Source organism: Aethalodelphis obliquidens, unplaced genomic scaffold (genome assembly GCF_003676395.1).
Source record: "Aethalodelphis obliquidens isolate GAN/ISIS:26980383/991018 unplaced genomic scaffold, ASM367639v1 scaffold39, whole genome shotgun sequence".
NCBI classification, from domain to species: Eukaryota; Metazoa; Chordata; class Mammalia; order Artiodactyla; family Delphinidae; genus Aethalodelphis; species Aethalodelphis obliquidens.
Window position 1 is genome coordinate 203,630 of NW_020837983.1, and position 23,702 is coordinate 227,331.

The following is a 23,702-nucleotide window of genomic DNA, read 5'->3' on the forward strand; positions in this document are numbered from 1 at the left end:
AAAATCCTCTATGTAGTTATTGTGACCTGGTTTAATCATTAGCCCTTATCAAGGGTAAACCATGATAGCAAGTTCCCGAGGTTTAAATACACGTCTGCTTAAGGCTAAAATTTGATATGCTCACTTTATTAATTCATCTGAAAATACCACAAGAAACTCAATGTGAAAACAAAGCCATAAAGAAAAGAAAAAGTTATACAAAGTACTCATAAAACTTACAGTTTTAAATATTTCAGTTCTCTGGATTGGCATAGCTATTATGAATTTAGTTCCTTTAAAAGGATAATGTTATGAATATCAACAGAAAATTATGCTTCACTTTCTGAAACATTAAAGTAAAATAAACATTAGAGTAACATGAATATAAGTGTATATGTATGAATGAATATATTATTTTAGATTGTATAATCCTGGAGTCAGGCTGAGTCCTAAAACTTCATTTCAAGCTCCACAGACTCTAAAATACCTGCTAAGTCCAAGTTTGTTCAATGACAACATTCAGCAAAAATTGAGAACTTAAAAAATTATTTAAAACCAGAAACTTACGTATCCCAGATTTTAACTGCAAAAATAATTAGCGCTCTTTGGAAAGAGGGATAGAAAGACATCTCTATATAACAGTATATGCAATTAATCACTTCTCCCAGTTTTTTTCCCCCCCTTCATTTCTTGAAAATACCGAATGGGAACACTCATTACTCGGTACTTTCTAATTTTTCTTGCATTATAACCACCTGGAGGGACTTAAAAAAATACACGTCCCTGCCCTTTCCCCCTCCATGAAAGGTACTCAGTGAATCTGGGGCGGGGCTGAGCACCTGTACTTTTAACCAGCGATGCCACTTCAGGAAGGGGGGCCTCAGTCGGAAAGCCAGACTTCCCCCATCAGAACCCTTGGGGTGGGGCCCGGGCACCCATGGTTTGATGAGTTCTCTCAGGCGATTGTGAGGCAGGGTCAAGAACGAAAAGCGCGCGCAAGCTCCGGGCGTCTGCGCCCAGGCCAGCGCGAGGTAAGGCGCTAAAGTGGTTTTCGTCGAGCGGGAATCTCGGTCTTGCCGGGCGTCCTCAGTGAGAGGCCCGCGTGGACCGACTCTGGAGACACTGGGGTGCTCGGGTCGCAGAGGCCGCGCATCACGCAGGGATTTCCCCCATCCGTCCCGCTACCGAGGTTAGTAGCTCTTCCTCTTCCCCTTGTCATCCGGCACTCAGGACGCACATCCTCCCAGCCTCGCCAACCTCCCACGCCGCAGGGCGCAGGCCGAGGCCCGGGCCCCAGTAGCCACCGCCAGCCGTCTGGTGGGCGGACTGCCTCGGCCCCCCGCCCTCTCAGCCAACACTTCTTCAGGCCGGGCCCCTCGCTCTGGCCGCGGCTCCACCAATCCCGGGCCTCGCCCGCCGCCACCGCCTCCGCACCTGCGAGGAGGAGCCCGCCCGCCTCCGCCGCAGCCGTCGCAGCGTCCCCGCCCCGTTCCGCCCCCTTCGCGGCGCCCAGAGATCATAGGCCGCCGGCGTCCGGCTGCCAGTAGTCGAGGAGCGGAAGCCGCTTTCCTGAAGCGGACTTGGGTGCTCCAGAGCCCGGCCGGCTGCTGAACCGCAGCTTCCGGCAGCCGCTGCAACGGCTAGGCGCGGGGCGCGGGCGCCCCGAGGACCCCGTAACCGGGCGGGCGTCCTGAACGGGCAACCCCGCCGAGGGAGGTGGCCGTGGCGGTCGCGCTCGGGCGCCCCGTGCGCCGCGCTCCATGCCCGTGTGGTGCTGCCGCTGCTCCCTGGCCGGTCATTTCAGGTGACTTCTCCACCGTGGAAGAAAAGGGGGCAGGCGGAGGTTAGAGTGCTGCGGGGCCCTGCGGCAGGGCAGGGGCCGAAATGGGTAGAGGCCGCGCGGGTTAGGGAGTCGGGGACGGGTCGGGGGTGGAAGGCAAGCGCCTGAATTGCAGAGGCCTCCCGCCTCGACTGCTGCTTCCTCCTGGTTCCTTTCTAGTCGAGGTTCCCCGCCTTGGCTCCTGGCTCTGGGGGACTCTCCTCTGTTGTCCCCTTTTCCTCTCCCTGGACCGTATTAGTCACGGGACTGCGGGACCGGCTAGGCCCGGATCTAGTCGGTTTACGGCGAACTGAGACTTAAAAGTAGTGCAAAGTTTTAGTGAAGGGTTGTGAGGTTCTCCCAGCCCCACACACACCTTAAACATTTTTTTTTCTTAAAAAAAAAATCTAATAACGTAAGTTACTGGGTTGAAGGGAGGCAGGGAGCTATGTTTGAAATGTGATGTTCTAGCTACAAATATGTTTCTGACTTTTAAGATGTCAGTCATTGTAAGTCATATATATTGTAGAAATTTGAAAAATGTCGCGATTCTAGACTAACATTATGAGGAACGTTTTTAGGGGTGATACGGATAATACATTTTAAAATAAAAGTTTATTTACTAGATCTAGCACAGTTGGCCAACATTTCATTCAGTTATGGAGAGAAAGACCGAAAGCAATTTGAAACTAGTTTTAACCTTGTGGTGAAGAAAAGATAAGCTTAGCGAAGACTTTAGTGAAGTGCTTTGCCTTATATATACACGAATGTGCTAGAATAATGATATGCAAAACTTCTTTTGTAAAATATGAAATTCTGATCAGAGTTCTTAAATTGGGCTGCATATATAGACTTTAGGTGGCCAGTGAACTTGGATGTAAAGAAAGGTACCAGGAATTTTCACTCAACTTTAACCAAAATCTGTTTTCTTCAACTGTGAATATAAGCAGTAAATCACAGTAGTATTTGTGACTTTGTCATCAATAGAAATCACAAATATTTTCATACCACATTAATTGTTGCAGATACCTAGAAATACTGTTTATTTATTTCTTCAAGATTACAGTAATTATTTTACATCACTGAACTTGTTATTTAATACAATAGAGGAATACATAAAAACATATTCCAAGTTTACTTTTTAGTTTCCTTGTAAATCCTGTTATGTGTTTAATAATATTATTCAAAGAAGAGGTCCAGAGGCTTCACCAAATTGCAAAAGGTGTGTAAGGCACAGAAAAGACTCAGAATTCCTGTTGAACTAGAGCAGCAATCCAGGCTTGCCTACCTTCTCAGTGAGTTTTGTAGGAGTCTCTAAATTCTGGATATTAAAAATTATTTTATGTAATAAACTGCTGGATATTAAATTCTAGGCAAATTTGTGTGGTGCTACTTGACAGTGATTTGAGAGTATCAGATCCACTTTGGAGAACTTTAGAAAACAAGTTCGCCTAGTGAAAACTTGTTAAACTGAAGCCCCTGAGAAAATAATATGCTTTTTAGAAAGTACTGTCCAAAAGCCTTTTGACACCTTTTGGTACAGTTGAATTCTAAGGACACAGCTTGGGATTCATACGTGTTCAACTAACCCTAGGTAGTAAATATCATGTGCTTACGTCCTTGTACAGAAATGTGGAGGAGGAGGTGAAAACAATGTATTTGCTATATTTTGATCTTGAGGGATAAGGGAAAACAAGCCTGCTAGCCAAAGAATAAAAATTGTGATTGATAAACCATATTTCCATTGTATAAACAGCTCTATCTTATCTAAAATTTAAAAAAGAAAACGTTTATTTAATAATTAAAACATTTCCTTAGAAGAAGGTTTATAATTTACTAGCACAATTTTTTTTTTTTGAGTAATCTCATTAGGAGCACATTTTAAAACCAATAGTGACAGTGTCTACATTTTGGATCTTGCCTTATATCTGAAAGAATAAATATTGTGAGAGAACTGTCTCCTAACTTTCCAAGGAAGAAAACTTCCATACTTCCTGTTCTAGAAGATAAAGAGTGTGACTGACTTCCTTTGTGACTTTAGAACCTTCTTTTCTTATGGTAATATCAATTTGGTAAAAATCTAAGCTCATGCTTCCAAAGACTAAACTCAGGTAGTAAAGCATTTCATTTTGAAGGATCATTTAGAAAAGTATTGCTGGTGTGAGAAAAGTGTTTTGTTATTCAAATATTATGTCTGTGCCATCCTTTTAAATTTGTTTTGAGTCTTTGGACCATAATGTTTCAAAAACACAACATGGAAGGCATCTAAAATCATCTGAAATTTCAAATAGTCTTCTAATTTGATGCCTAAGAATAAGGTAACTATTTCTGCATATGTGTAAAGTGCTGTTCTTTACTATTCCTAAAATTTAATTATATTTTCCAATTTACTGCCTCAAAGGAAAAGTAGATTTTTTTAAAGTAGATTTTTTTATTACTCAAGTACTTGTTTTAAATAGAACAAACATTCAGCAAATTGGATATCTGCAGTGGAAATTTTCACTGTTCATAGACCTGTGAACACAGTATGCATATAGTATGCATATACTGTAAAATATGTACAGCAATACTAAATTTATAGTTTAGACTCTGAATTTTTTAGAAAGAATACTTACTAATAGGTCTTTGTTTCATTGTTGCTTTATGTAAATTCAGTGAACCTTATTTTCATTTCTTCTCTTGGTTCAGTTTTTCATGCCTGTGTTAAACCAGTATTTATCAAGTACCATGCAAGTTTATTACAAATAGTTTATACCAATATTATGGATTATATACACAAAGATTATACCTATGACCAGTTAGTAGAAAATCAGAACAAATTACATATACTCTGGAGAATTAAGATAAGCTAAAACTTTGGCTGTATATACTCTACTTGAGTCTTGGGAGAGACTAGTGTCAAATTGCTTGAGGCCCACACACACACAAAAAACCTACTAGATCTAGTAAATGAATTCAGTGATATTGCAGAATACAAGATCAACATACAAAAATCAGTTGTATTTCTGTACACTTACAATGAACAATCTGACAGTGAAATTGATAAAACAATTCAGTTTATACTAGCATCAAAGAGAATGAAATATTTAGGAATAAATTTAACAGAAGAAATGTGAAAGTTGTACATTGAAAACTAGAAAACATTGAAAAGAATGAAAGGAGGCCTAAATAAATGGTAAGGAATCCCATGTTCATGGATTGAAAAGCTTAGTATTCTTAAGATGGCAATAATGGCAATATTCCTTGAATTTATCTACAAATTCAGTGTAATCCTATCAAAATCCTAGCTGCCTTTTTTTTTTCAGAAATTGATGAGCAGATCCTAAAAGTCACATGGAATTACAAGGAACCCAGAATAGCCAAGACAATCTTGAAAAAAGAACAAAGTTGGAGGATTCACACTTCCTAATTTTACAACTTACTACAAAGAAACTGTAATCAAGACAGTGTTACGTTGGCATAAAGATAAACATAGATCAATGGAATAGAATTGAGAGTCCAGAAATAATTCCCTTCATTTGTTGTCAGTTGATTTCTGTGGGATCCCAAGACAAAAGGGAAATATCAGTCTTTTCAACAAATGATGCCAGGACAGATGAATATTCACAAGCAGAAGAATGAAGTTGGACTGCTACCTCATACTATATATAAAAGTTAACTCAAAATGGATGAAAGACCTAAATTTAAGAACTAGAACTATAAAACTCATAGAAGAAAACAGGTTTGTAATCTTAGATTAGGCAGTGCTTTCTTAGATATGACACCAAAAGTACAGCAACAAAAGAAAAAAATAAATTGGACTTGATCGAAAATTAAAACTTTTGTGATTTAAAAGACAATATAAAGAAAGTGAAAAGACAACCCACAAAATGGGAGAAAATATTTACAAATCATATATCCAAAAAGGGACTTGTATCCAGGACATATAAAGAATTTTTTTAACTCAACAATAAAAAAGACAGCCCAGTTGGAAGGTGGGCAAATAATTTGAATTATTCTCCAAAGAAGATACACAGATGGCCAATAAGCACATGAAAAGATGCTTAACATTATTAGTCATTAGGGAAATGCTAATCAAAACTGCAATGAGATGCTACTTTACACCTACTAGAGTGGCTAAACTAAAAAACACAAAAAATAACATGCTGGTGAGGATGTGGAGACATTGGGACCCTCATATCACTGGTGGGAACGTAAGATGATGCACACTTGGGAAAATAGTTTGCTAATTCCTCAAGATGTTAAACATAGCGTTTACGGCCCAGCCATTGCATGCACTCCTAAGAGAAATGAAAACATTTATCCACACAAAAATTTATATGAATGTTCATAGCATATTTGTAATAGCCAAAAAGTGGAAACCATCCAAATGTTTATCAGCTCATGAGTGGGTAATATACAATGGAATATTATTCAGGCATAAAAAGGAATGAAGTACCAATATATCCTACCACCTGGCTGAACCTTGAAAACATGTTAAGTGGAAGAAGCCAGACACAAAAGGCTACATAATGTATGAGGAGTTCCATTTATTTGAAATTTCCAGAGTAGGCATCAGTAAGACAGTAGATTAATGGCCACCAATGGCTGCAGGGAGGGAAGAATGAAGAATGAGTGCTAAGGGGTGCAGCATATACTTTTGGGGTGATAAAATTTCTCTGAAGTTATTGGTAGTGATTGAAAAACCTTGTGACTACTTAGAACCCTGAATTGTACACTTTAAAAGGGTGAATTTTGGACTTCCCTGGCAGTCCAGTGGTTAAGTCTCCGTGCTTCCACTCCAGGGGGTGTGAGTGCAATCCCTGTCAGGGAACTAAGATCCCACATGCCAAGTGGTGCCGCCAAAAAAAAATAAATAGAAGGGTGAATTTTATATGTGAATTATATCTCATTAAAGGTCTTTTTTTTTTAAAGCATTACCAAGTTCCCTCTATTTATTTACCTTGGTTTAAGGCCTGATCAGATGATCTGTTGTTTTTCTGATGTTTTTGAGCTCTTGAAAACTTTGTCTTTCTTGATAGAAGCCTAACAGAGGAGGCATTTTATTTCTAATTGTCTTAACCTCTTTTTTCTTAAGTATAAACCAATTATTTGAGAAGACTAGTCCAGTGTAATGAAAGATCCTTGTAAAATGTATAGTCGGGGTTGGTGGTGGTGGGATGAATTGGGAGATTGGGATTGACATATATGATTGGGAGATTGGGGTTGACTAATATGTATAAAATAGATAAATAATAAGAACTTGCTGTACAAAAATAAATAAAATTCAAAACAAAATGTATAGTCAATTTATAGAATTGATAGCTATATTAAAATTCTGAGGCCTGCAAGAAAAAAAAAAAGGTTTCTTGAGACATCTTGACTTAGAATATTAAATGCTTCTTAATAAGTTATTAAAAAAATGAATTCTACTGTACCTTTAAGTAAAAGTGATTCGGAGTTTAAGCCAACACTTCTAGCCATGATTTTTTTGTTCTTAAGGAATTTAAATATTAAATATTTGTTTCACAGTGTTTATTTTTAGACTTAAGAAACTGACCAAGGCATTTTAGATCATTGAGTTTTGCTTATAAAATCAAATATGGTAGTAACTGCTAAAGTACCTTCATTCAGTCATTCAGAGGATTATCAGTTTGCTCTCAGAGTGTACAGGATATCAGATAATATTCAAGTATCTAGTTTAATATTTATATAGTCTCAAGTTGACTCTAACCCCCAGCATATCTGCCCTTTTATTAATGTGAAACATTTGTTAGGGTTTGAAGAAGGAGACATCTTTTTAATTATCAGAATCTTAGAGTGATGATCATTTTTATTAATTAAATTCCAGGTTATATATATGGAAGCAACAGTGTTTGAGATAGGGATGTCAGGAGGAGACTGGCCATGATGTCTGCATCTCATGAAAAAGAACTGTGGCCTTTACAACCACCATAATATTAACGAGGCCTGGATACCTAAAAGGACTAATCAGAAGCATCCAAAGGAAGCTGGGGAACCTGTCCTGGGCACACACTTTGGAGAAATATCAGGGACAGGCTCAAGTATAATATATCCTTGTTGAGTTCAGTTGTCAAGAAGCAGAAGGCAAGACAGCCAGTACATCTGGATCTGATCAGTGGTGGGAGTTGGAATGCTCTGAAAGGGATGGATTGAGCATAAGACTTCTTTCAGGGGCAGGCTTGCAATGTGAGGAGGGGCTTTCCTAAGTAGCCATATCCAAAGGGTATCAGTTCTGGCCGAAAGGGGCCATGTATTGTTAGGGGAGCCCAATTACTGGGGGTGGGAAATCTATCAGTGTATCCTGGGGAACTCTGCCCTATCCTGGGGTAGTTTGGGAACTTGGAAGGTTATAGGGAAGCAGAAATTTTGGTCTCTGCCTAATTCTTTCCATGTGTCATCCTCGCCCAAGGATCAGTGAGTCCTGTGAAATAACTGATCCATTCCCACGTTTATCATTTTAGGAATAGTAATAAGCACACTCACCCACTGGTCAGTACTGTTTAATATTTTCAGACATTGGCCTGTTTCTGACTATATGAAAATGAAAAATAATTCAGGAATTCTGTTCTGAAGTTATCTCTAGTATAATGCAAAACTAACTGTGTTCAAAGGATACTCCATTTATTACATGAGCTTGTCAGAACGCCAAAACTAGTTTCTAGGGAGGCAGTTGGGAAAGAAGGTAGACTGGAAATTAATGTTAAGATCTTTGCATTTTTCAGTATCTCTTTGAGAATAAGATGTATAAACCTTATTTTTTTACCAAAATGCACCATTTGTAATATATAAGTTCAGTAACTTTTCCTTAAAGTATTATGTGACTGTTTTTTCCCAAATATACTACCTCTATTGCACTCATCTTTTTATTAATGAGAAAAAAGTGAATGAGAAACTTTCCAGTCCTAGGAGATCTCAGAATTATAAAAATCCCTAATACAATGTTATGTCTTTGGTCATTAAAAATAGCTTCTTATTTAAGACTTGCCTTCAAGGCATTAAAGAGACATGAGCAGCTACATTCAGCCCTCCATATCCACATGTTCTGCCTCCATGGATCCAACCAACTGCAGATGGAAAATATTTGGGAAAGAAAAAATTCCAGAAAGTTCCAAAAAGCTAAACTTGAATTGGCTGCATGCAGGCAACTACATACATAGCATTTACATTGTATTAGGTGGTATAAGTAATCTAGAGATGGTTTAAACTATGTGGGAGGATATAGGTAGGTTATATGCAAATAGTATGCCATTTTATATAAGGGACTTGAGGATCCATGGATTTTGGTATTTGGGGAGTGAGGGTGGGGTTCTGGAACCAACCCCCCTTGGATACCGAGGGACCACTGTATTTAGGATTTCTAGCAAAGTGGTGTACATTGACATGGCTAAGGTACTAATTTGAAAGCATTAATCAAAAGGATTTCCTTTTCTCCTTTTATGGAACTATTGAATATTTTATGGCCTAAATAAAATCTGAATAAAGACAGATTTTTATAAAGGCTATATTGACTGTATATCTGTTGTTTTGTTTTTGTTCCATATTTTCCTTTTAAAAGAAACTATAGTGACCCTGAAACTGAAGGAGAGATTTTTAATTCCTTAGTGCAATATTTTGGTGATAATTTGGGGCGAAAAGTTAAAGCTATGCCATTAGTTGAAGAAACTTCTTTACTTGAAGATTCATCAGTGACTTTGCCTGTGGTAGTAATAGGTAAGTTTTATTGCATTTTATCTCTTAAAATTACAGTTCTGATCCTTACTACTTTTATAAATGCACAGTTGCATAGCATAAGTTCTTAGGATTGTATTGAAAAGTATTCTTAGGTTGCTTAATATTTTTAAATAACCAATAACCAAATCCTTGGAGAGAGGAATTGGTTGATCTGATATTAGATTCTGTGTTAGAATAGAACATTTTTTCATTGAAGGGTTGATATTACTCTATTATTTTAAAATATCAGTAGTCTATCAGTTGTGTTACTTATATGACAGTGTCATGATAATGATGATAACCAATGTTATTAGAGCCCTGTATAGAGCATTCTGTGTACATTATTGGATTATGCTTTAAAACGCTATAGCCCTCTGAGGTTGTAGGGTATGGACAGACAGGGAAACTCAGTAGTTGAGTAACCTGTGCAAGTTAGTAGTCAGTGCTCAGTTAGTAAAGAACATTATAGTACTCTACAGTTAGGTTTATAATATTTTAACCATATGTTACTATTGTATATCTGTTGTACCACCTCAATAGATAGGTATATAAGATTAAAAATTAAGTTATTAATAAAACCTAATTCAAAATTATAAAATTTTATGATTTTGTTTTATTGCATGTATTTAATTACCTGTCATATGTATCTTTAATATTCAAACTCATGAAGTTTGACAAGTACTATAGTGTGAAACCAAGCCAAAGGAAGGAATTATGGGACATAATGTACCTTGATGGCATACAACTTCCTTAGTTTCTTTGACTTGTTTCAAGTTAATGGAGAGGAAAGTCCTGTGCTCTGTCTGGCATATTGACATCTCTCCATAGGAGATTCAGTAAAGGAAAGAAGGAAGGAAAGCAAGATAGTTCTACACTAGATTCCCCTCTAGGGGAGCTGACAGTGTTTGCAGTATTTCTCATCCAAGATATCTTGGAAACTAAATCTCACGTTCATTTCCCACTTATATCCAACCCTGGTTTTCCATCCTGGATGTCTTGCCATAGGCAAAGGAACCTATGTCTTCTTGTTCTAGTTGGGCTATGGCAGGGTCAGAAAAGGAAAAACTACTTTCATCTGCACCTTACTTCCCCCAAAACAATCTGTTCCTATTTTGCCTCAGCTAGCCAAAGCGTAGCTTAACCTCATGTATATAGGGCTATTATTGCTGGCAGTAGCACTGCCAGCTGATCATAATAAAGGGCTAATTTCCTTAATGTATGTAATTGGTTTTCTGTTGCTGTCATAACACATTACCGCAAACCTGGTGGCTTTAACAACATAAATGTATTTAACTGTTCTATAGAACAGAAGTCCAACAGTGGTCTCACTGGGCTAAAATCAAGGTATCAGCAGGGCTGCATTCCTTTTGGAGGCTCTAGGGTAGATAGAATGTTTCCTTGCTTTCCCAGTTTCTAGAGGCTAGTATTCCTTGGCTCCTGGACCCCTTCTGCATCTTCAAAGCCAGCAGTGTTGTTTCTCTTTTAACCTTTCATAGTTATGGTTCCTCCTTACCACAGGTGGGAAAGGGTCTCTGTTTTTAAGGACTTGTGTGATTAGATTGGGCCCACCTGGATAATCCAGGCTACTCTCTCTAGCTCACGGTCCTTAATTTAATCACATCTACAAAGTCGTTTTTCTCTGTAAGGTAACACGCTCAGGTTCTTGGGGTTAGGAATGGGAAATCTCTGGGAGTTGGGGCACATTCTGCCTGTGTATATATTTCTCTATGAACTGTTTATTTGTATTCTTTTTGTATTGTCTTTTGAGTGTTATTTCTTTTTGATTCTTTGAGATATTAACTCCCACTATTTTTCGTATAGTCAGTATTTATTTTAATAGGCTTTATTTAGAGCAGTTTAAGTCTATAGGAAAATGAAACAAATTACAGAGAATATTTCTGTAAATACTCTCCCAACCCCCTTTTATACCTTTTATTAACATCTTTATTATATATTCCTTTTCTTCTCCTTCCCAACCCCCTTTTATACCTTTTATTAACATCTTGCTTTGGTGTGGTCCATTTGTCACAATTGATGAACCACTGTTTTTATACATTATTATTAACTAAAATCTATAGTGCACATTAGGGTTCACTCTTTGGGTTGTACAGTTCTATGGGTTTTGCTGGGTGTATAATGTCATGTATTATAACATCATATAAAATAGTTTCACTGCCCTAAAAACCTCCTGTGTTCTACCCATTAATCCTTTCCTTCAACTATCAAACCTTGGTAACAACTGATCTTTTACTACCTCTATAGTTTTGCCTTTTCCAGAATGTCATATATATGGAATCACTGTATGTAGCCTTTTCAGACTGGCTTATTTGACTTAGCAATATGCATTTAAGATCCTTCTCTCTGTCTTTTCATGGCTTGATACTCATTTCTTTTTATCACTGGATACTATTGCATTGTATGGATGTTTCAGTTTATCCATTCGCTTATTGAAGCACATCTTGGTTGCTTACAGTGTTTGACATTTATGAGTAAAGTGCTGCAAACATTTATGTGCAGATTTTTGCATGGCCATTAAGTTTTCAACCCACCTAGGAGTGTGATTGCTGGGTCATATGGTAAGACTATGTTTAGCTTTTTAAGAAACTGTCAAATTGTCTTCCAAAGTGACTGTATCATTTTGCATTCCCAGCAAATATGAATGAGAGTTCCTGTTGTTCCACATCCTTGGAAACATTTGATACTGTCTGTGTTTTGGGGTTTAGCCATTATGATAGGTGTGTAGTATCTTGTTTTAATTTGCAGTTCTGTAATGATATACAATGTTGAGTAATTTCTCATATGCTTATATTCCATCTCTATACCTTGAGGTACAGAGCTTTTCCCTACTTTTTAATTGATTGTGTTGGTGGTTTTCTTATGGTTGAGATTTAAGAGTTCTTTGTATATGTTAGAAACAAGTACTTTATCAAATACATGTTTTGCAGATATTTGCTCCTAGTCTGTGACTTGCCTTTTCATTCTCTTAACAGTTACTTGGCAGAGCATAAGTTTTAAGAAGTCCTGCATATCAGTTTTTTTCTTTCATAGATCTTGCTTTTGGTGTTATATCTAAAAACTCATTACCAAACCCAACGTCACCTAGATTTTCTCATAGTTATTTTCTAGATGTTTTATAATTTTATGTTTTATATTTAGGTCTATAATCTGTTTTAATTCATTTTTGTAAAGATATAAAGTTATTATCTAGATTCACATTTTTTACATGTGGATGTCCAGTTGTTCTAGTACCATTTGTTGAAAAGATTATCCTTTCTCCATTGCATTGCCTTCGCTCTTTTGTCAAAAATAAGTTGACTGTATTTGTGAGGATCTATCTCTTGGCTGTCTATTCTGTTCCATTCATTTATATATTCTTTCATTTCCACACTGTCTTATTGACTGTAGTTTTACAGTAAGATGAAGTTGGATGGTATTAGCCCTAACTTTGTTCTTCAATATTATATTGGCAGTTCTGGGTCTTTTGCCCTTCCATTTAACTTTAGAATCAGTTTGCCAATATCCACAAAGTAACTTGCTGGGATTTTTATTTTGATTGCATCAAATCTGTAGATCAAGTTGGGAAGAACTGACATCTTAACAATATTGAATCATTCTATCCATGAACATGGAATAGCTTTCCATCAATTAGATATTCTTTGATCTCTTTCATCAGAGTTTTGTGGTTTTTCTCATTTAGATCTTATGTGAATTTTGTTAGACTTATACCCAAGTATTTCTTGCAAATATAAGTGGGGTTGTGTATTTAATTTCACATTCTACTTGTTCATTACTGGTCTGTAGGAAAGCAATTGACTTGTATATATTAACCTTTTTCATGCAACATAATTGCTTGTTACTTCCAGGAGGTTTTTTTTGGTAAATTCTTTGGGACTTTTGACATAGATAATCATGGCATTTACAAACAAAGACAGTTTTGTTTCTTCTTTCCCAATCTGTATACCTTTAATTTCCTTTTCTAGTCTTAGTGCATTAGCTGGGATTTCCATTAAGGTGTGTGATGAGTAGGAATGGTGAGAAGAGACATCCTTTTCTTGATCTTATAGGGAAAACCCCCCTAATTTCTCACCATTAATTATGATGTTAGCTGTAGGATTTTTGTAGATACTCTTTGTCGAGTTAAGGAATTTCCCCTCTGTTGTTTGTTGAGAGTTTTTACATGAATAAGTGTTGGGTTTTCTCAAATGTTGTTTTCTATTTCTGTTGGTATCATGATTTTTCTTTAGTTTTGTCTCTTTCTTTTTGATTCAAGGAAATTAGCTCTTTACCTCAGATCTTAACTCCCAGTATTTGCCATTTAAAAAAAATTTTATGAAGTCAAATGGTTTATTTTCCTTTCTGTCTTTTGAGTTTTGTGTTGTACTTAAAGGCTTCTTGCTACAGCATTATAAGTAGAAATATTAACCTCTTTCCTAATATTATGATGTTACTTTTCATGTTTATATCTTTGAGCTTATTTTATTTGGGGCAAAATATTAGACAAGGAACAGGATATTTTTCTGATGGCTTACAGTTGTCCCAGATAGATTAAATTTTTGGTAGATGGATATAATAGAGAAGTGGCAACCCAGACTAAAAGAACTACAGAAATCAAAGTAGTTGTTGGAGTTCAACAACAACAAAAAATCCAGTTTGGTTTTGGGTAAAGGATATAGAAATACAAGAGGGAAATTATTAAGAGGTGGGACTTGAAAGATGGTTGAGACCAGAACATGGAGAACACTGGATAGAAGAAACAAGCAATGAAGGGCTTTGGGTAGAGTGGGTAACATAGCGCGGGTAACATAATGAGAACTCTGTTATGAGAACTCATTTGAATGTAGAATGTGAAATGATTTGAAGTAGGTGAATCTTGAAGAGGAACAAGAAGAGATTTTTGTCTTCTGAGTGAGAATATATGAGTGAGAATAACAAAGGCAACTGAATGGATATAGGTGACAAAATACGTTTAAACCAGAACCTGATTAACTTAGGATTTTCCTGGTAAGTATCATACCAGCAAAGGAATGAGGTTTAAAGGAGAGGCCACCAAAATGGAAGAACTCATGAATTTGCTTTTGAACACATTGTGATTAAGTTATTAGTGGTTCAGTGAGGTGAAGAAGTGGCATATGGAAATTTGGGATATATTTTTGGGGTAAGAGGTCAGCCTAGATATCTAATTTTGAGGGTTAGTAGCATAGAGAGTTGAAGCTTTGAGTAGGTGAGACTCCCAAAAGAAAATAGGAGAGAAGACAAAAATCTTCTCTTGTGAATACTTGGCTTTGAGAGTTTAGAGAAAGAAGAATTGGTGAAGGAGAAAAACCATCTGTGAAACAGAAAAGCCAAAGAACATGAGTATTAAGATGCAAGATACACCCCTCTCCACCTTTTTTTTTTTTAATAGGAAATGGACCCTCAGGAATCTGCCTTTCTTATATGCTGTCAGGCTACAGACCATATTTATCATCAGAAGCAATACATCCAAACACAATCTTACATAGCAAATTAGAAGAAGCGAGACATCTTTCCATTGTTGATCAGGTATTATTTTTCACATGTTGATGCTTTTAAATTTATTTATACTGAGACAAGGTTAGTTTTCTACTATATAAGCATTGTATTTCTTAGCTGAAAACCTTTTCTTCTAAGTAACACCTAACATTTTAATTTTAGAATTGTAAATATATTCTGCTGAGTTGCTTCCATTTATTTTCCTGAATTAATTAGAGCAGAATTTCACAAATTATTTCCTGATGGAGTTTAATAGGTGCTCTATGCTCTGGTAAGTTTGGGAAATGCTGCTTTTTATTATTAGAGTGTCATGGTAGACATAGTAAGGCATACTAGCATATTAAAGGCATCTTCAAGTTTTATAGTAAAATGATCTGATTAGCTTTTTGAAACCCAACCTTTTCCCGTACTTATTTGACCAGAGAATCTATTAAGATCTCAAGGAATGTCAGTGTTTTGTAGCACACTCTATAGGAAATGCTGGATTACAATAATGGTCTTCACTATTATTATGTTAGCCGGAGTTTTTTTGTTTGTTTTTCCAAATTCTATCTGCCTTTTTTCTTTCTTTAAAAAAAAAAAATTCAGGACTTAGAGTACTTGTCTGAGGGCCTTGAGGGTCGATCATCCAATCCTGTTGCAGTACTTTTCGACGCACTTCTTCATCCAGATGCTGACTTTGGGTATGATTATCCATCCATTTTGCATTGGAAATTGGAACAGCATCATTATATCCCTCACTTAGTTCTTGGTAAAGGTCCACCTGGTGGAGCTTGGCATGTGAGTATATTTTCCTTAGCATTTTAGTGAATGTGAATTATTATACGTCATCTTGATAAGACCATTTTGATTCTTAAACATTATGATATAATATTATATATGATGATTACCACATCTTTATCTGAGAATTTTAATGTGTTTGGATAAATATGAATTAATTACTAGTAGAAATTAAGCCAAATTTGATTAGTGATAATGTCTTAGAATAAGTGTTTCTCTAAGAATTATACAGAAAATATTTCAAGATGTTTTGCATAGTACAACATTTTTAATTCATTTATTCATTGTAGAGTTTACAAAATTTCACACAGTATTTCATTCTAATATGTATTATTTCCCTACATTTTCAAGATCTTAAATGAAAAATGTAAAAGAAAAAAGTTTGTATTAGTCTGCTTGGGCTGCTAAAATAAAATACCATAGACTGAGTGTCTTAAACAACAGATTCACACTTTGAAGGCTGGAAAGTCCAAGATCAAGGTGCCAGATGATTCAGTTTATGGTGAGGGCTCTTTTTCTGGCTTGCAGACAGCTGCTTTCTTGCATATCCTTATGTAGCAAAGAGAGTGTGAACTCTCTTCTTGTAAAGCCACTAATCCTGTTATGAGGGCATCAGCCTCATGACCTCATCTAGCCCTAATTACCTTCCAAAGGCCCCATCTCCAAGTGCCATAACGTTGAGGGGTTAGGGTTTCAGCATGTGGATTTGGGGGGGTGATACAATTCAGTCCATAGCAGAGGTTAAACCAGAGGACTATCAACATAAAGATTCAGCATATTTCATTAGCGGGCAGCAACTAATAATTATTCTTCACTCCTGTGTCCTTAGCAGTTAGTACAGTGTCTAGTGTGTGGTGAGTGCTCACTTGTACAAATAAATGTTAAATAATTTTTGCTGTGTTATGAAATAAAGACTTCATGGGAATTTTAACTTTAAATATCAAATCTTTAGTATAAACTTCAGTTGGATATTCCTATATTAGTGCAATGTTATATGGCTAAAAGTTGTTTACATTTATCAAACGATTGTTTCAGAGTATTTGGGGACTTTATAGATTATATCACTGACTTTTTCATCTTAATTACCTTTATAGTAATGGATAGCAACTATCAAAATATCTGTGCCTTTTAGCTTACATGTTTATATTTGCTTTGTTAATAAGTAGCATTCTTAATAAAACTGCATTTATTGGAAAAGCCATAATATATTTTTTAAGTTTTTAGAGAACCTTCTATAAATTCCTGAGGTTTTATTGTACATATATATTTTCTGCTTGGAAAAATGTGCAGGCAATATTTGATCTCTGTTACTTCATTTCTCCCACTTACATTCAGGAAAGTTAAAGTATGGATAAGCCTTGATTACTAAAAACATATTTGAATCAGTGCTAAAGCGATATATACCTGAAACTTGGTTCTAATCCTAGTATCAGGCCCAGCCTGCTTCAAAGCAGTGGCAACTTGCTACATTCTCTTCCTGTGGTGATCTTGTACTGTCACAAATAATATGACTTTATAAGCCGTAGCACATAGTAAGTGCTCTGTAAATGTTAGCTAATAATAATAACAAGTCCCATTCCCAATACTGGGCTGTGTAGAAACAGGACAAGAAGTGTTCAGATAAAAGAAGGCATAGCCTAAAAGAGTTGGTTGAAAGAGATCATTGGGAAAGGTGCTTTTGGCCCTTGGACTTTTCTTGCTTTGTACTGAGCAAAGTAGAAGTAGGGCAAGCTTGAAGGGGCTCACTTCCTTAAAGGCAGCATTAGCCTCAGCAGTGAGTCTGTTCTTAATCAGGCAACCACTAACTTATTTCCCTAGTTTTAGAAAGCGATGCCTGCTATATTGAAACCAGCTTAGACTTCACAATCATAATTGATTGGGGTGGGGGGGGAAGCCATTTTGCTGCCCATTTAAAAAAATTTCTTGGGCTTCCCTGGTGACGCAGTGGTTGAGAGTCCGCCTGCCGATGCAGGGGACGCAGGTTTGTGCCCCAGTCCGGGAGGATCCCACATGCCACAGAGCGGCTGAGCCCGTGAGCCATGGCCGCTGATCCTGTGTGTCCAGAGCCTGTGCTCCGCAACGGGAGAGGCCACAGCAGTGAGAGGACCGCGTACCGCAAAAAAAAGAAAAGATTTGTTAATAATATTAAAATGGAAAGACATTTAAAGCGTTAGAAATGAATGAACTTTTCCCCTTTTGTTTAAAATGAAAATACTGATTTGCTCCTCTAACACGATATTCTGCATCTAATTATGTTGATTATAGGCATTGGGTAATATTGTAAATCTGATTTATAAATATATAGTTACATGAAAGAAGGAATATAGATACTACCAAGTGTTGAAAATATTTGAAAGTTAATTGGAATAAATTTCCAGAGGTAATTTACACAACCATTTAGGATTTATTAGAGCTCTGCTTATCCAGACTTAATTATAGTAAATGAGATGGCTTTGGTTAAAAAAAAAAGAAAAAAAAACCTTGTTACTGATAAAATGTGTTTTTTGATTGTACATTTTTTATTCAAATAGAATATGGAAGGCTCGATGTTGACAATCAGCTTTGGAAATTGGATGGAGCTACCTGGACTTAAATTTAAAGATTGGGTATCTAGCAAACGAAGGTAAAGATAAAACTATTAAAATTTTGGTGTACAATGGGAGTCTGTCAGCAAATCTCAAACTAGCTGTGATCCTGTCTTAGATGAATAATATTGATGCATGTGTCTTTCAAATAAAACCTCTTTGCAGCAGTGGTTATGAGCTAGTTTCTATTTAGAGATTTTATAAAACTAAGCACACAGAAGTAAGGGCTTGTCTACAGATTGTTAATCATAGTTTTATCCCACTCTCCTGTTAAACCACTCTGTTTTGTTACTTTCTTGTCCACCTACATATCCTTTCCTTATTTACTTATTTTTATGAGTGGATATATATAACTTATTTTTATGAATGGATATATAACTTCATGTATGCATATCTCATGTATACATACCTAAAGTATTTGACTTTTCAGAGTAGAAGAGTATATATAATGAATAATTTTAAAACGCTTAAGATTTATATGATCTGAAGAGAAACCAGAATATATATAATGAATAATTTAGAATGATGGAATAAAATAGAATCCATGATGTGATTGCCTACTTGGCTGTAGAGGTGAATATTTAATAAGAATACTAAAATATGAGAATAGAAAATATGAAAATCCCCTAACACAACATTGTAAAACAACTATACCTCAATGAAAATTAATTTTAAAACAAAGAAAATATGAAAATCTCAACTTGAAAGAATAAAAGTTTATTTTGTATTTATTTGGGAGAAAGAACCCAAAATTTAAAAAGAAATATGAAAAGCCCTATCATTTTCAAGCCATTTTCATTCCTATAGATAGGAACTACTAATACACAGAATCTACTCTACTTTGCTGCCAGAAACAATAAATTAAAGCAGGAAGTTACTCAACCTTTGTTAGAACAGGGCTGTAATGTTTGAATGCTTGACTTTCTGCTAGATAGAAACCATGTTAATCTACAGTAATTATCCTTAATTTAAGAAGATTTAAGGAAAGTAAATTTAGACCAGAGTAAATTTAAACCTTTCAAATATGACTTTTGGGTTTTTAAAAAGGAATTTTATATGGGTTTGAAATGTTAAGTTGCAAAATCAGGCAAATTGTACAAGTTCTTGATTTTCATAAGTAAGAAAGTGAAATTGCTCAACATATTTTTCCCTTTATGATGTGGGTAAGAAAGGGAAAGAAAGCTTTATGATTTACATACCAGAGTGTTCATCCTTCTAAATTGAGCATATTGTGTGTTTAAGTAATATGTGAAAATGAATCTTGTGATAAATATTAGCTTTAGTTCCTGCCCTTGCATAGTGTTAAGACTCTTAGACCTCTAGAGATTGGCAGGGTTTAAATCCTGACTCTGTACCTTCTAATGTTATGACCTTGGTCAAATAACTTAAACTAGCTATCAACTTCCTAGTTTGCAAAATGAAGATAATAATAATAGTAACTATTACATAGGGTTTCTGTACAAATTGAGAGTTAATACATTCTAAATCTTAATTATTAGTCATTAAACTTTGAACTTCTTCCAGTTACAAGTTACACTGAATTATGTGAAATGATTTGGTGTTTTTTTCTGGGTTTTCTTGGCCCCACTGCATGGCTTATGGGATCTTAGTTCCCCAACCAGGGATCAAACCCCGGCCCTCGGCAGTGAAAGCACGGAGTCCTTACCACTGGACCACCAGGGAATTCCCTGATTTGGTGTTTTTATTTCTACTTACTTCTAATTGGGGCATTGTTTAAGGATACTAATGCCCATTGCTTTAAATTTCAAGTGAAAAATAAAAGATGTATTAACGTGCTTTTTTCATAAAGAGCAGCTTATATTTATAGATCTCTTTATGAGTAGGAAAACACAGAGAGAGAACTGTTATCTACTTAAATATGATTTTGTTCAGCAAAAGACTGATCTGAATTATTTTTGGTCATTAGGAAAACAGAAAGCAACTTATTAAAAATCGTGTCTAGATATTATGTTTGAGAAGTATATGTATTGCAGTCAGACCTGTAATATCTCAATGGTTGTAAACAATTCAGTCAATAGTTAAATAGAATACAGACTGAATAGTATAGCTATAGACTGAATTATTTAGATTACAATTGTGACATAGACTAAAATAATCTAATTTTCAGATATCCACATTTTAATCCATTTATTTAATAAAAGTTTATTGATAAAGGCAGCTAATCTGAACAGATACTTATACAAGGCATTGGGGAAACAAAGATGCATTAAATACAATCTCTACCCTCATGGGACTTCCTCCATTGATAAACTAATTTATTAACATTTTTAAAGAAAAGGAAAGGCTTTCTTTCTTTGTAAAGTGTTATGGTAAGTGTTAGCTTTAGCTTGGACAGTCCAGAGGAATTAAAAAGATGTAATAGTTTACTAGATGGAGAAGTGCTAATCATGGAAACTAAAAGTATTATCCTCATAGAATATATTTCCTTTTCTTTTTATAGGAACCTAAAAGGGGATCGAGTTATGCCAGAGGAAATAGCTCGCTACTATAAACATTATGTAAAAGTCATGGGTCTTCAGAAGAATTTCAGAGAGAATACTTACATTACCTCTGTATCAAGACTCTACAGAGATCAAGTTGATAATGATGGTCAAGACAGAGATATTTCAACACAGCATTTACAGATAGAGAAGTCAAAATTTACCAAGAGAAACTGGGAAATCAGGGGTTATCAGCGAATAAGAGATGGTTCCCATATTCCCTTCTGTCTCTTTGCTGAAAATGTAGCTCTGGCAACCGGAACATTGGATTCTCCTGGCCGTTTGGAAATTGATGGGGAAGATTTTCCTTTTGTGTTTCATTCAATGCCTGAATTTGGAGCCGCTATAAGCAAAGGACAGTTGTGTGGCAAAGTGGATCCAGTGTTAATTGTAGGTTCTGGGCTTACCGCAGCTGATGCAGTACTGTGTGCTTACAACAATAATGTCCCTGTGATTCATGTATTTCGCAGACGAGTAACTGATCCAAGCTTAATTTTCAAACAGCTTCCCAAAAAGCTTTATCCAGAATACCATAAAGTCTATCATATGATGTGTACTCAGTCATATTCTTTAGACTCAAATCTTTTATCTGATTATACCAGTTTTCCTGAGCACCATGTGCTTTCCTTTAAGTCGGACATGAAATGCATTCTTCAAAATATCTCTGGATTAAAAAAAATATTTAAGCTCTCTGCAGCAGTAGTATTGATAGGTTCTCATCCCAATCTGTCCTTTCTGAAGGAGCAAGGGTGTTACCTGGGCCACAACTCAAGCCAGCCAATCACATGTAAGGGTAATCCTGTGGAAATAGATGCATATACATATGAGTGTGTTAAAGAAGCCAACCTTTTTGCATTGGGTCCTTTGGTTGGAGACAATTTTGTTCGATTTTTAAAGGGAGGGGCACTGGGTGTTACACGCTGTTTAGCTACAAGACAGAAGAAAAAAAAGCAGCATTTATTTGTTGAAAGAGGAGGAGGAGATGGGATAGCTTAGAGCAGGTTTACAAGTAATTTATATGAACACTTTACCATTAAAGATTTTTAATAGTGGTTTTACAGTGTACTGGCTTGAATTTTCTGAACTTGAATTAACTGAGAGAGCCTCAAGCTATAGTAACTATTTTTTAAAGTTACCAGAATTTGGTGTCCTAATTACATTATAATGTATCAAAGGTGTCAATTGTCAGACAAATAGAAACACTGCCAATTTGGTATACTTTAAGTTCTCACTTAACTAAAACATTCTTTTCTTCCAAGACATTTTTTGTGATCATTGTTGCTTATTTATGTTTGATTACAAAATATGACAGCATTGAATCTATAAAACCACAGTCATTAGGCCAGAGGTTTCCCTCACTTTATATATTGGGTCACCTTGCTGCTCAAAGGGTGGTTCAAAGATAGCATCAGCTTCATTTCTGGCTTGTTAGAAAGGTAGACTCTCAGGACCCACAACAGACTTACTGAATCAGAAATTACATCTTAATGAGATCCTCAAGGAATATGTATGCTTATTAAAGCTTGAGACACACCGGTCTAAAAGAAAATGGGATGTAAGAAGGTACAGATAGATGCTGAGGGTGGGTGGAAGTAGAGGGCATATACTACTCAGGTTTTATTTATTTTGAAATTATCAATTGTATAAATCTAATTTATTAACAAATATGGGCTTTTAAAATTTTTATTGTTGAAACCTTGACAGGTAATTCATAGTTTCAGCTTCTAATTTAAACAGTCCAATAATGTTGGCATATACTGAGACATCCAGGAACCTGCTGAGATATTTTTTAGAGATATATTCTCTAGTTAACTAGCATAATACTATTTGCAGTTCAGTAAATTTTGAATGGAACAATTTATTCCTTTGTGAACACTGAGTTAAGTTCTGTCACTGAAACTTAAGATATTTGGGCATAAGTACTTACAATATTGCAATACTTTTTGAGTATTACCAGAATTATTAAACATTAAAATTGAAAAAGTTAAAACCTGTCTTTTCTATTCTCAAGGTGATTACTTTGAAATTTGTTCACTGGAGATGACATAGCATTTAATCCTTTGGTTATTTATTGAATTATGTTCTATCTTGATTTATATTTAGGTGTGCTTAATGTCTTGTGTTTTCATGCAGATCCCCAGAAATTTAGTATTAGACAAGAAAAGTGTTACTTGTGAAGTTCTCCATGGCAAATTGAATTTCTGAAGTCTTTTTCTCTCTTTTTTTTTTGGTAAAATTTATTTCACCTGGAATGTGTTTATTCAAAGTCTATTTCTATTTTATTTATTTATTTATTTATTTATTTATTTATGGCTGCATTGGGTCTTCGTTGCTGTGCACGGGCTTTCTCTAATTGCAGTGAGTGGGGGCTACTCTTCATTGCAGTGCGTGGGCTTCTCATTGCTGTGGCTTCTTGTTGCGGAGCACAGGCTCTGGGTGCGCGGGCTTTAGTAGTTGCGGCTCGCGGGCTCTAGAGCGCAGGCTCAGTAGTTGTGGCACACAGGATTAGTTGCTCTGTGGCATGTGGGATCTTCCTGGACCAGGAATCAAACCCATGTCCCCAGTATTGGCAGGTGGATTCTTAACAACTGTGCCACCAGGGAAGTCCCTCTTTTTTTTTTTTTTAGTATTAAAAAATGGACTAAAAGTATTTTTCTGTTCATGTTATTGCAATGTTATGTGCTTACAGAATAACAATTCACCTTAAAATAGAATTGTTTGGAATAGACATCTACAACTAGCTGTTTCAGATGAATTCTTACACTCTTGATAACTGTCATGTATGATTAACTTGGTTTTAGAAATGACTTACCC

General features: G+C 36.0%; 1 protein-coding gene across 2 annotated transcripts; it reads left to right on the forward strand.

Annotated features, from left to right (window-relative positions):
- The first annotated feature begins 1,505 nt into the window (after positions 1–1,505).
- On the forward strand, positions 1,506–22,716 carry OSGIN2 (oxidative stress induced growth inhibitor family member 2). Of its 2 annotated transcripts, XM_027131367.1 has the most exons (6): positions 1,506–1,783; positions 9,357–9,511; positions 14,916–15,052; positions 15,611–15,802; positions 18,334–18,425; positions 20,849–22,716. In XM_027131367.1, the coding sequence occupies exons 1-6, from the start codon at positions 1,740–1,742 to the stop codon at positions 21,882–21,884; spliced, it is 1,656 nt and encodes a 551-aa protein (XP_026987168.1). In that variant the 5' UTR covers positions 1,506–1,739; the 3' UTR covers positions 21,885–22,716. The 2 variants fall into 2 exon arrangements, with proteins under 2 accessions (XP_026987168.1, XP_026987169.1); XM_027131368.1 differs by lacking the exons at positions 1,506–1,783; positions 9,357–9,511 and adding an exon at positions 12,669–14,512.
- Positions 22,717–23,702: the final 986 nt, after the last annotated feature.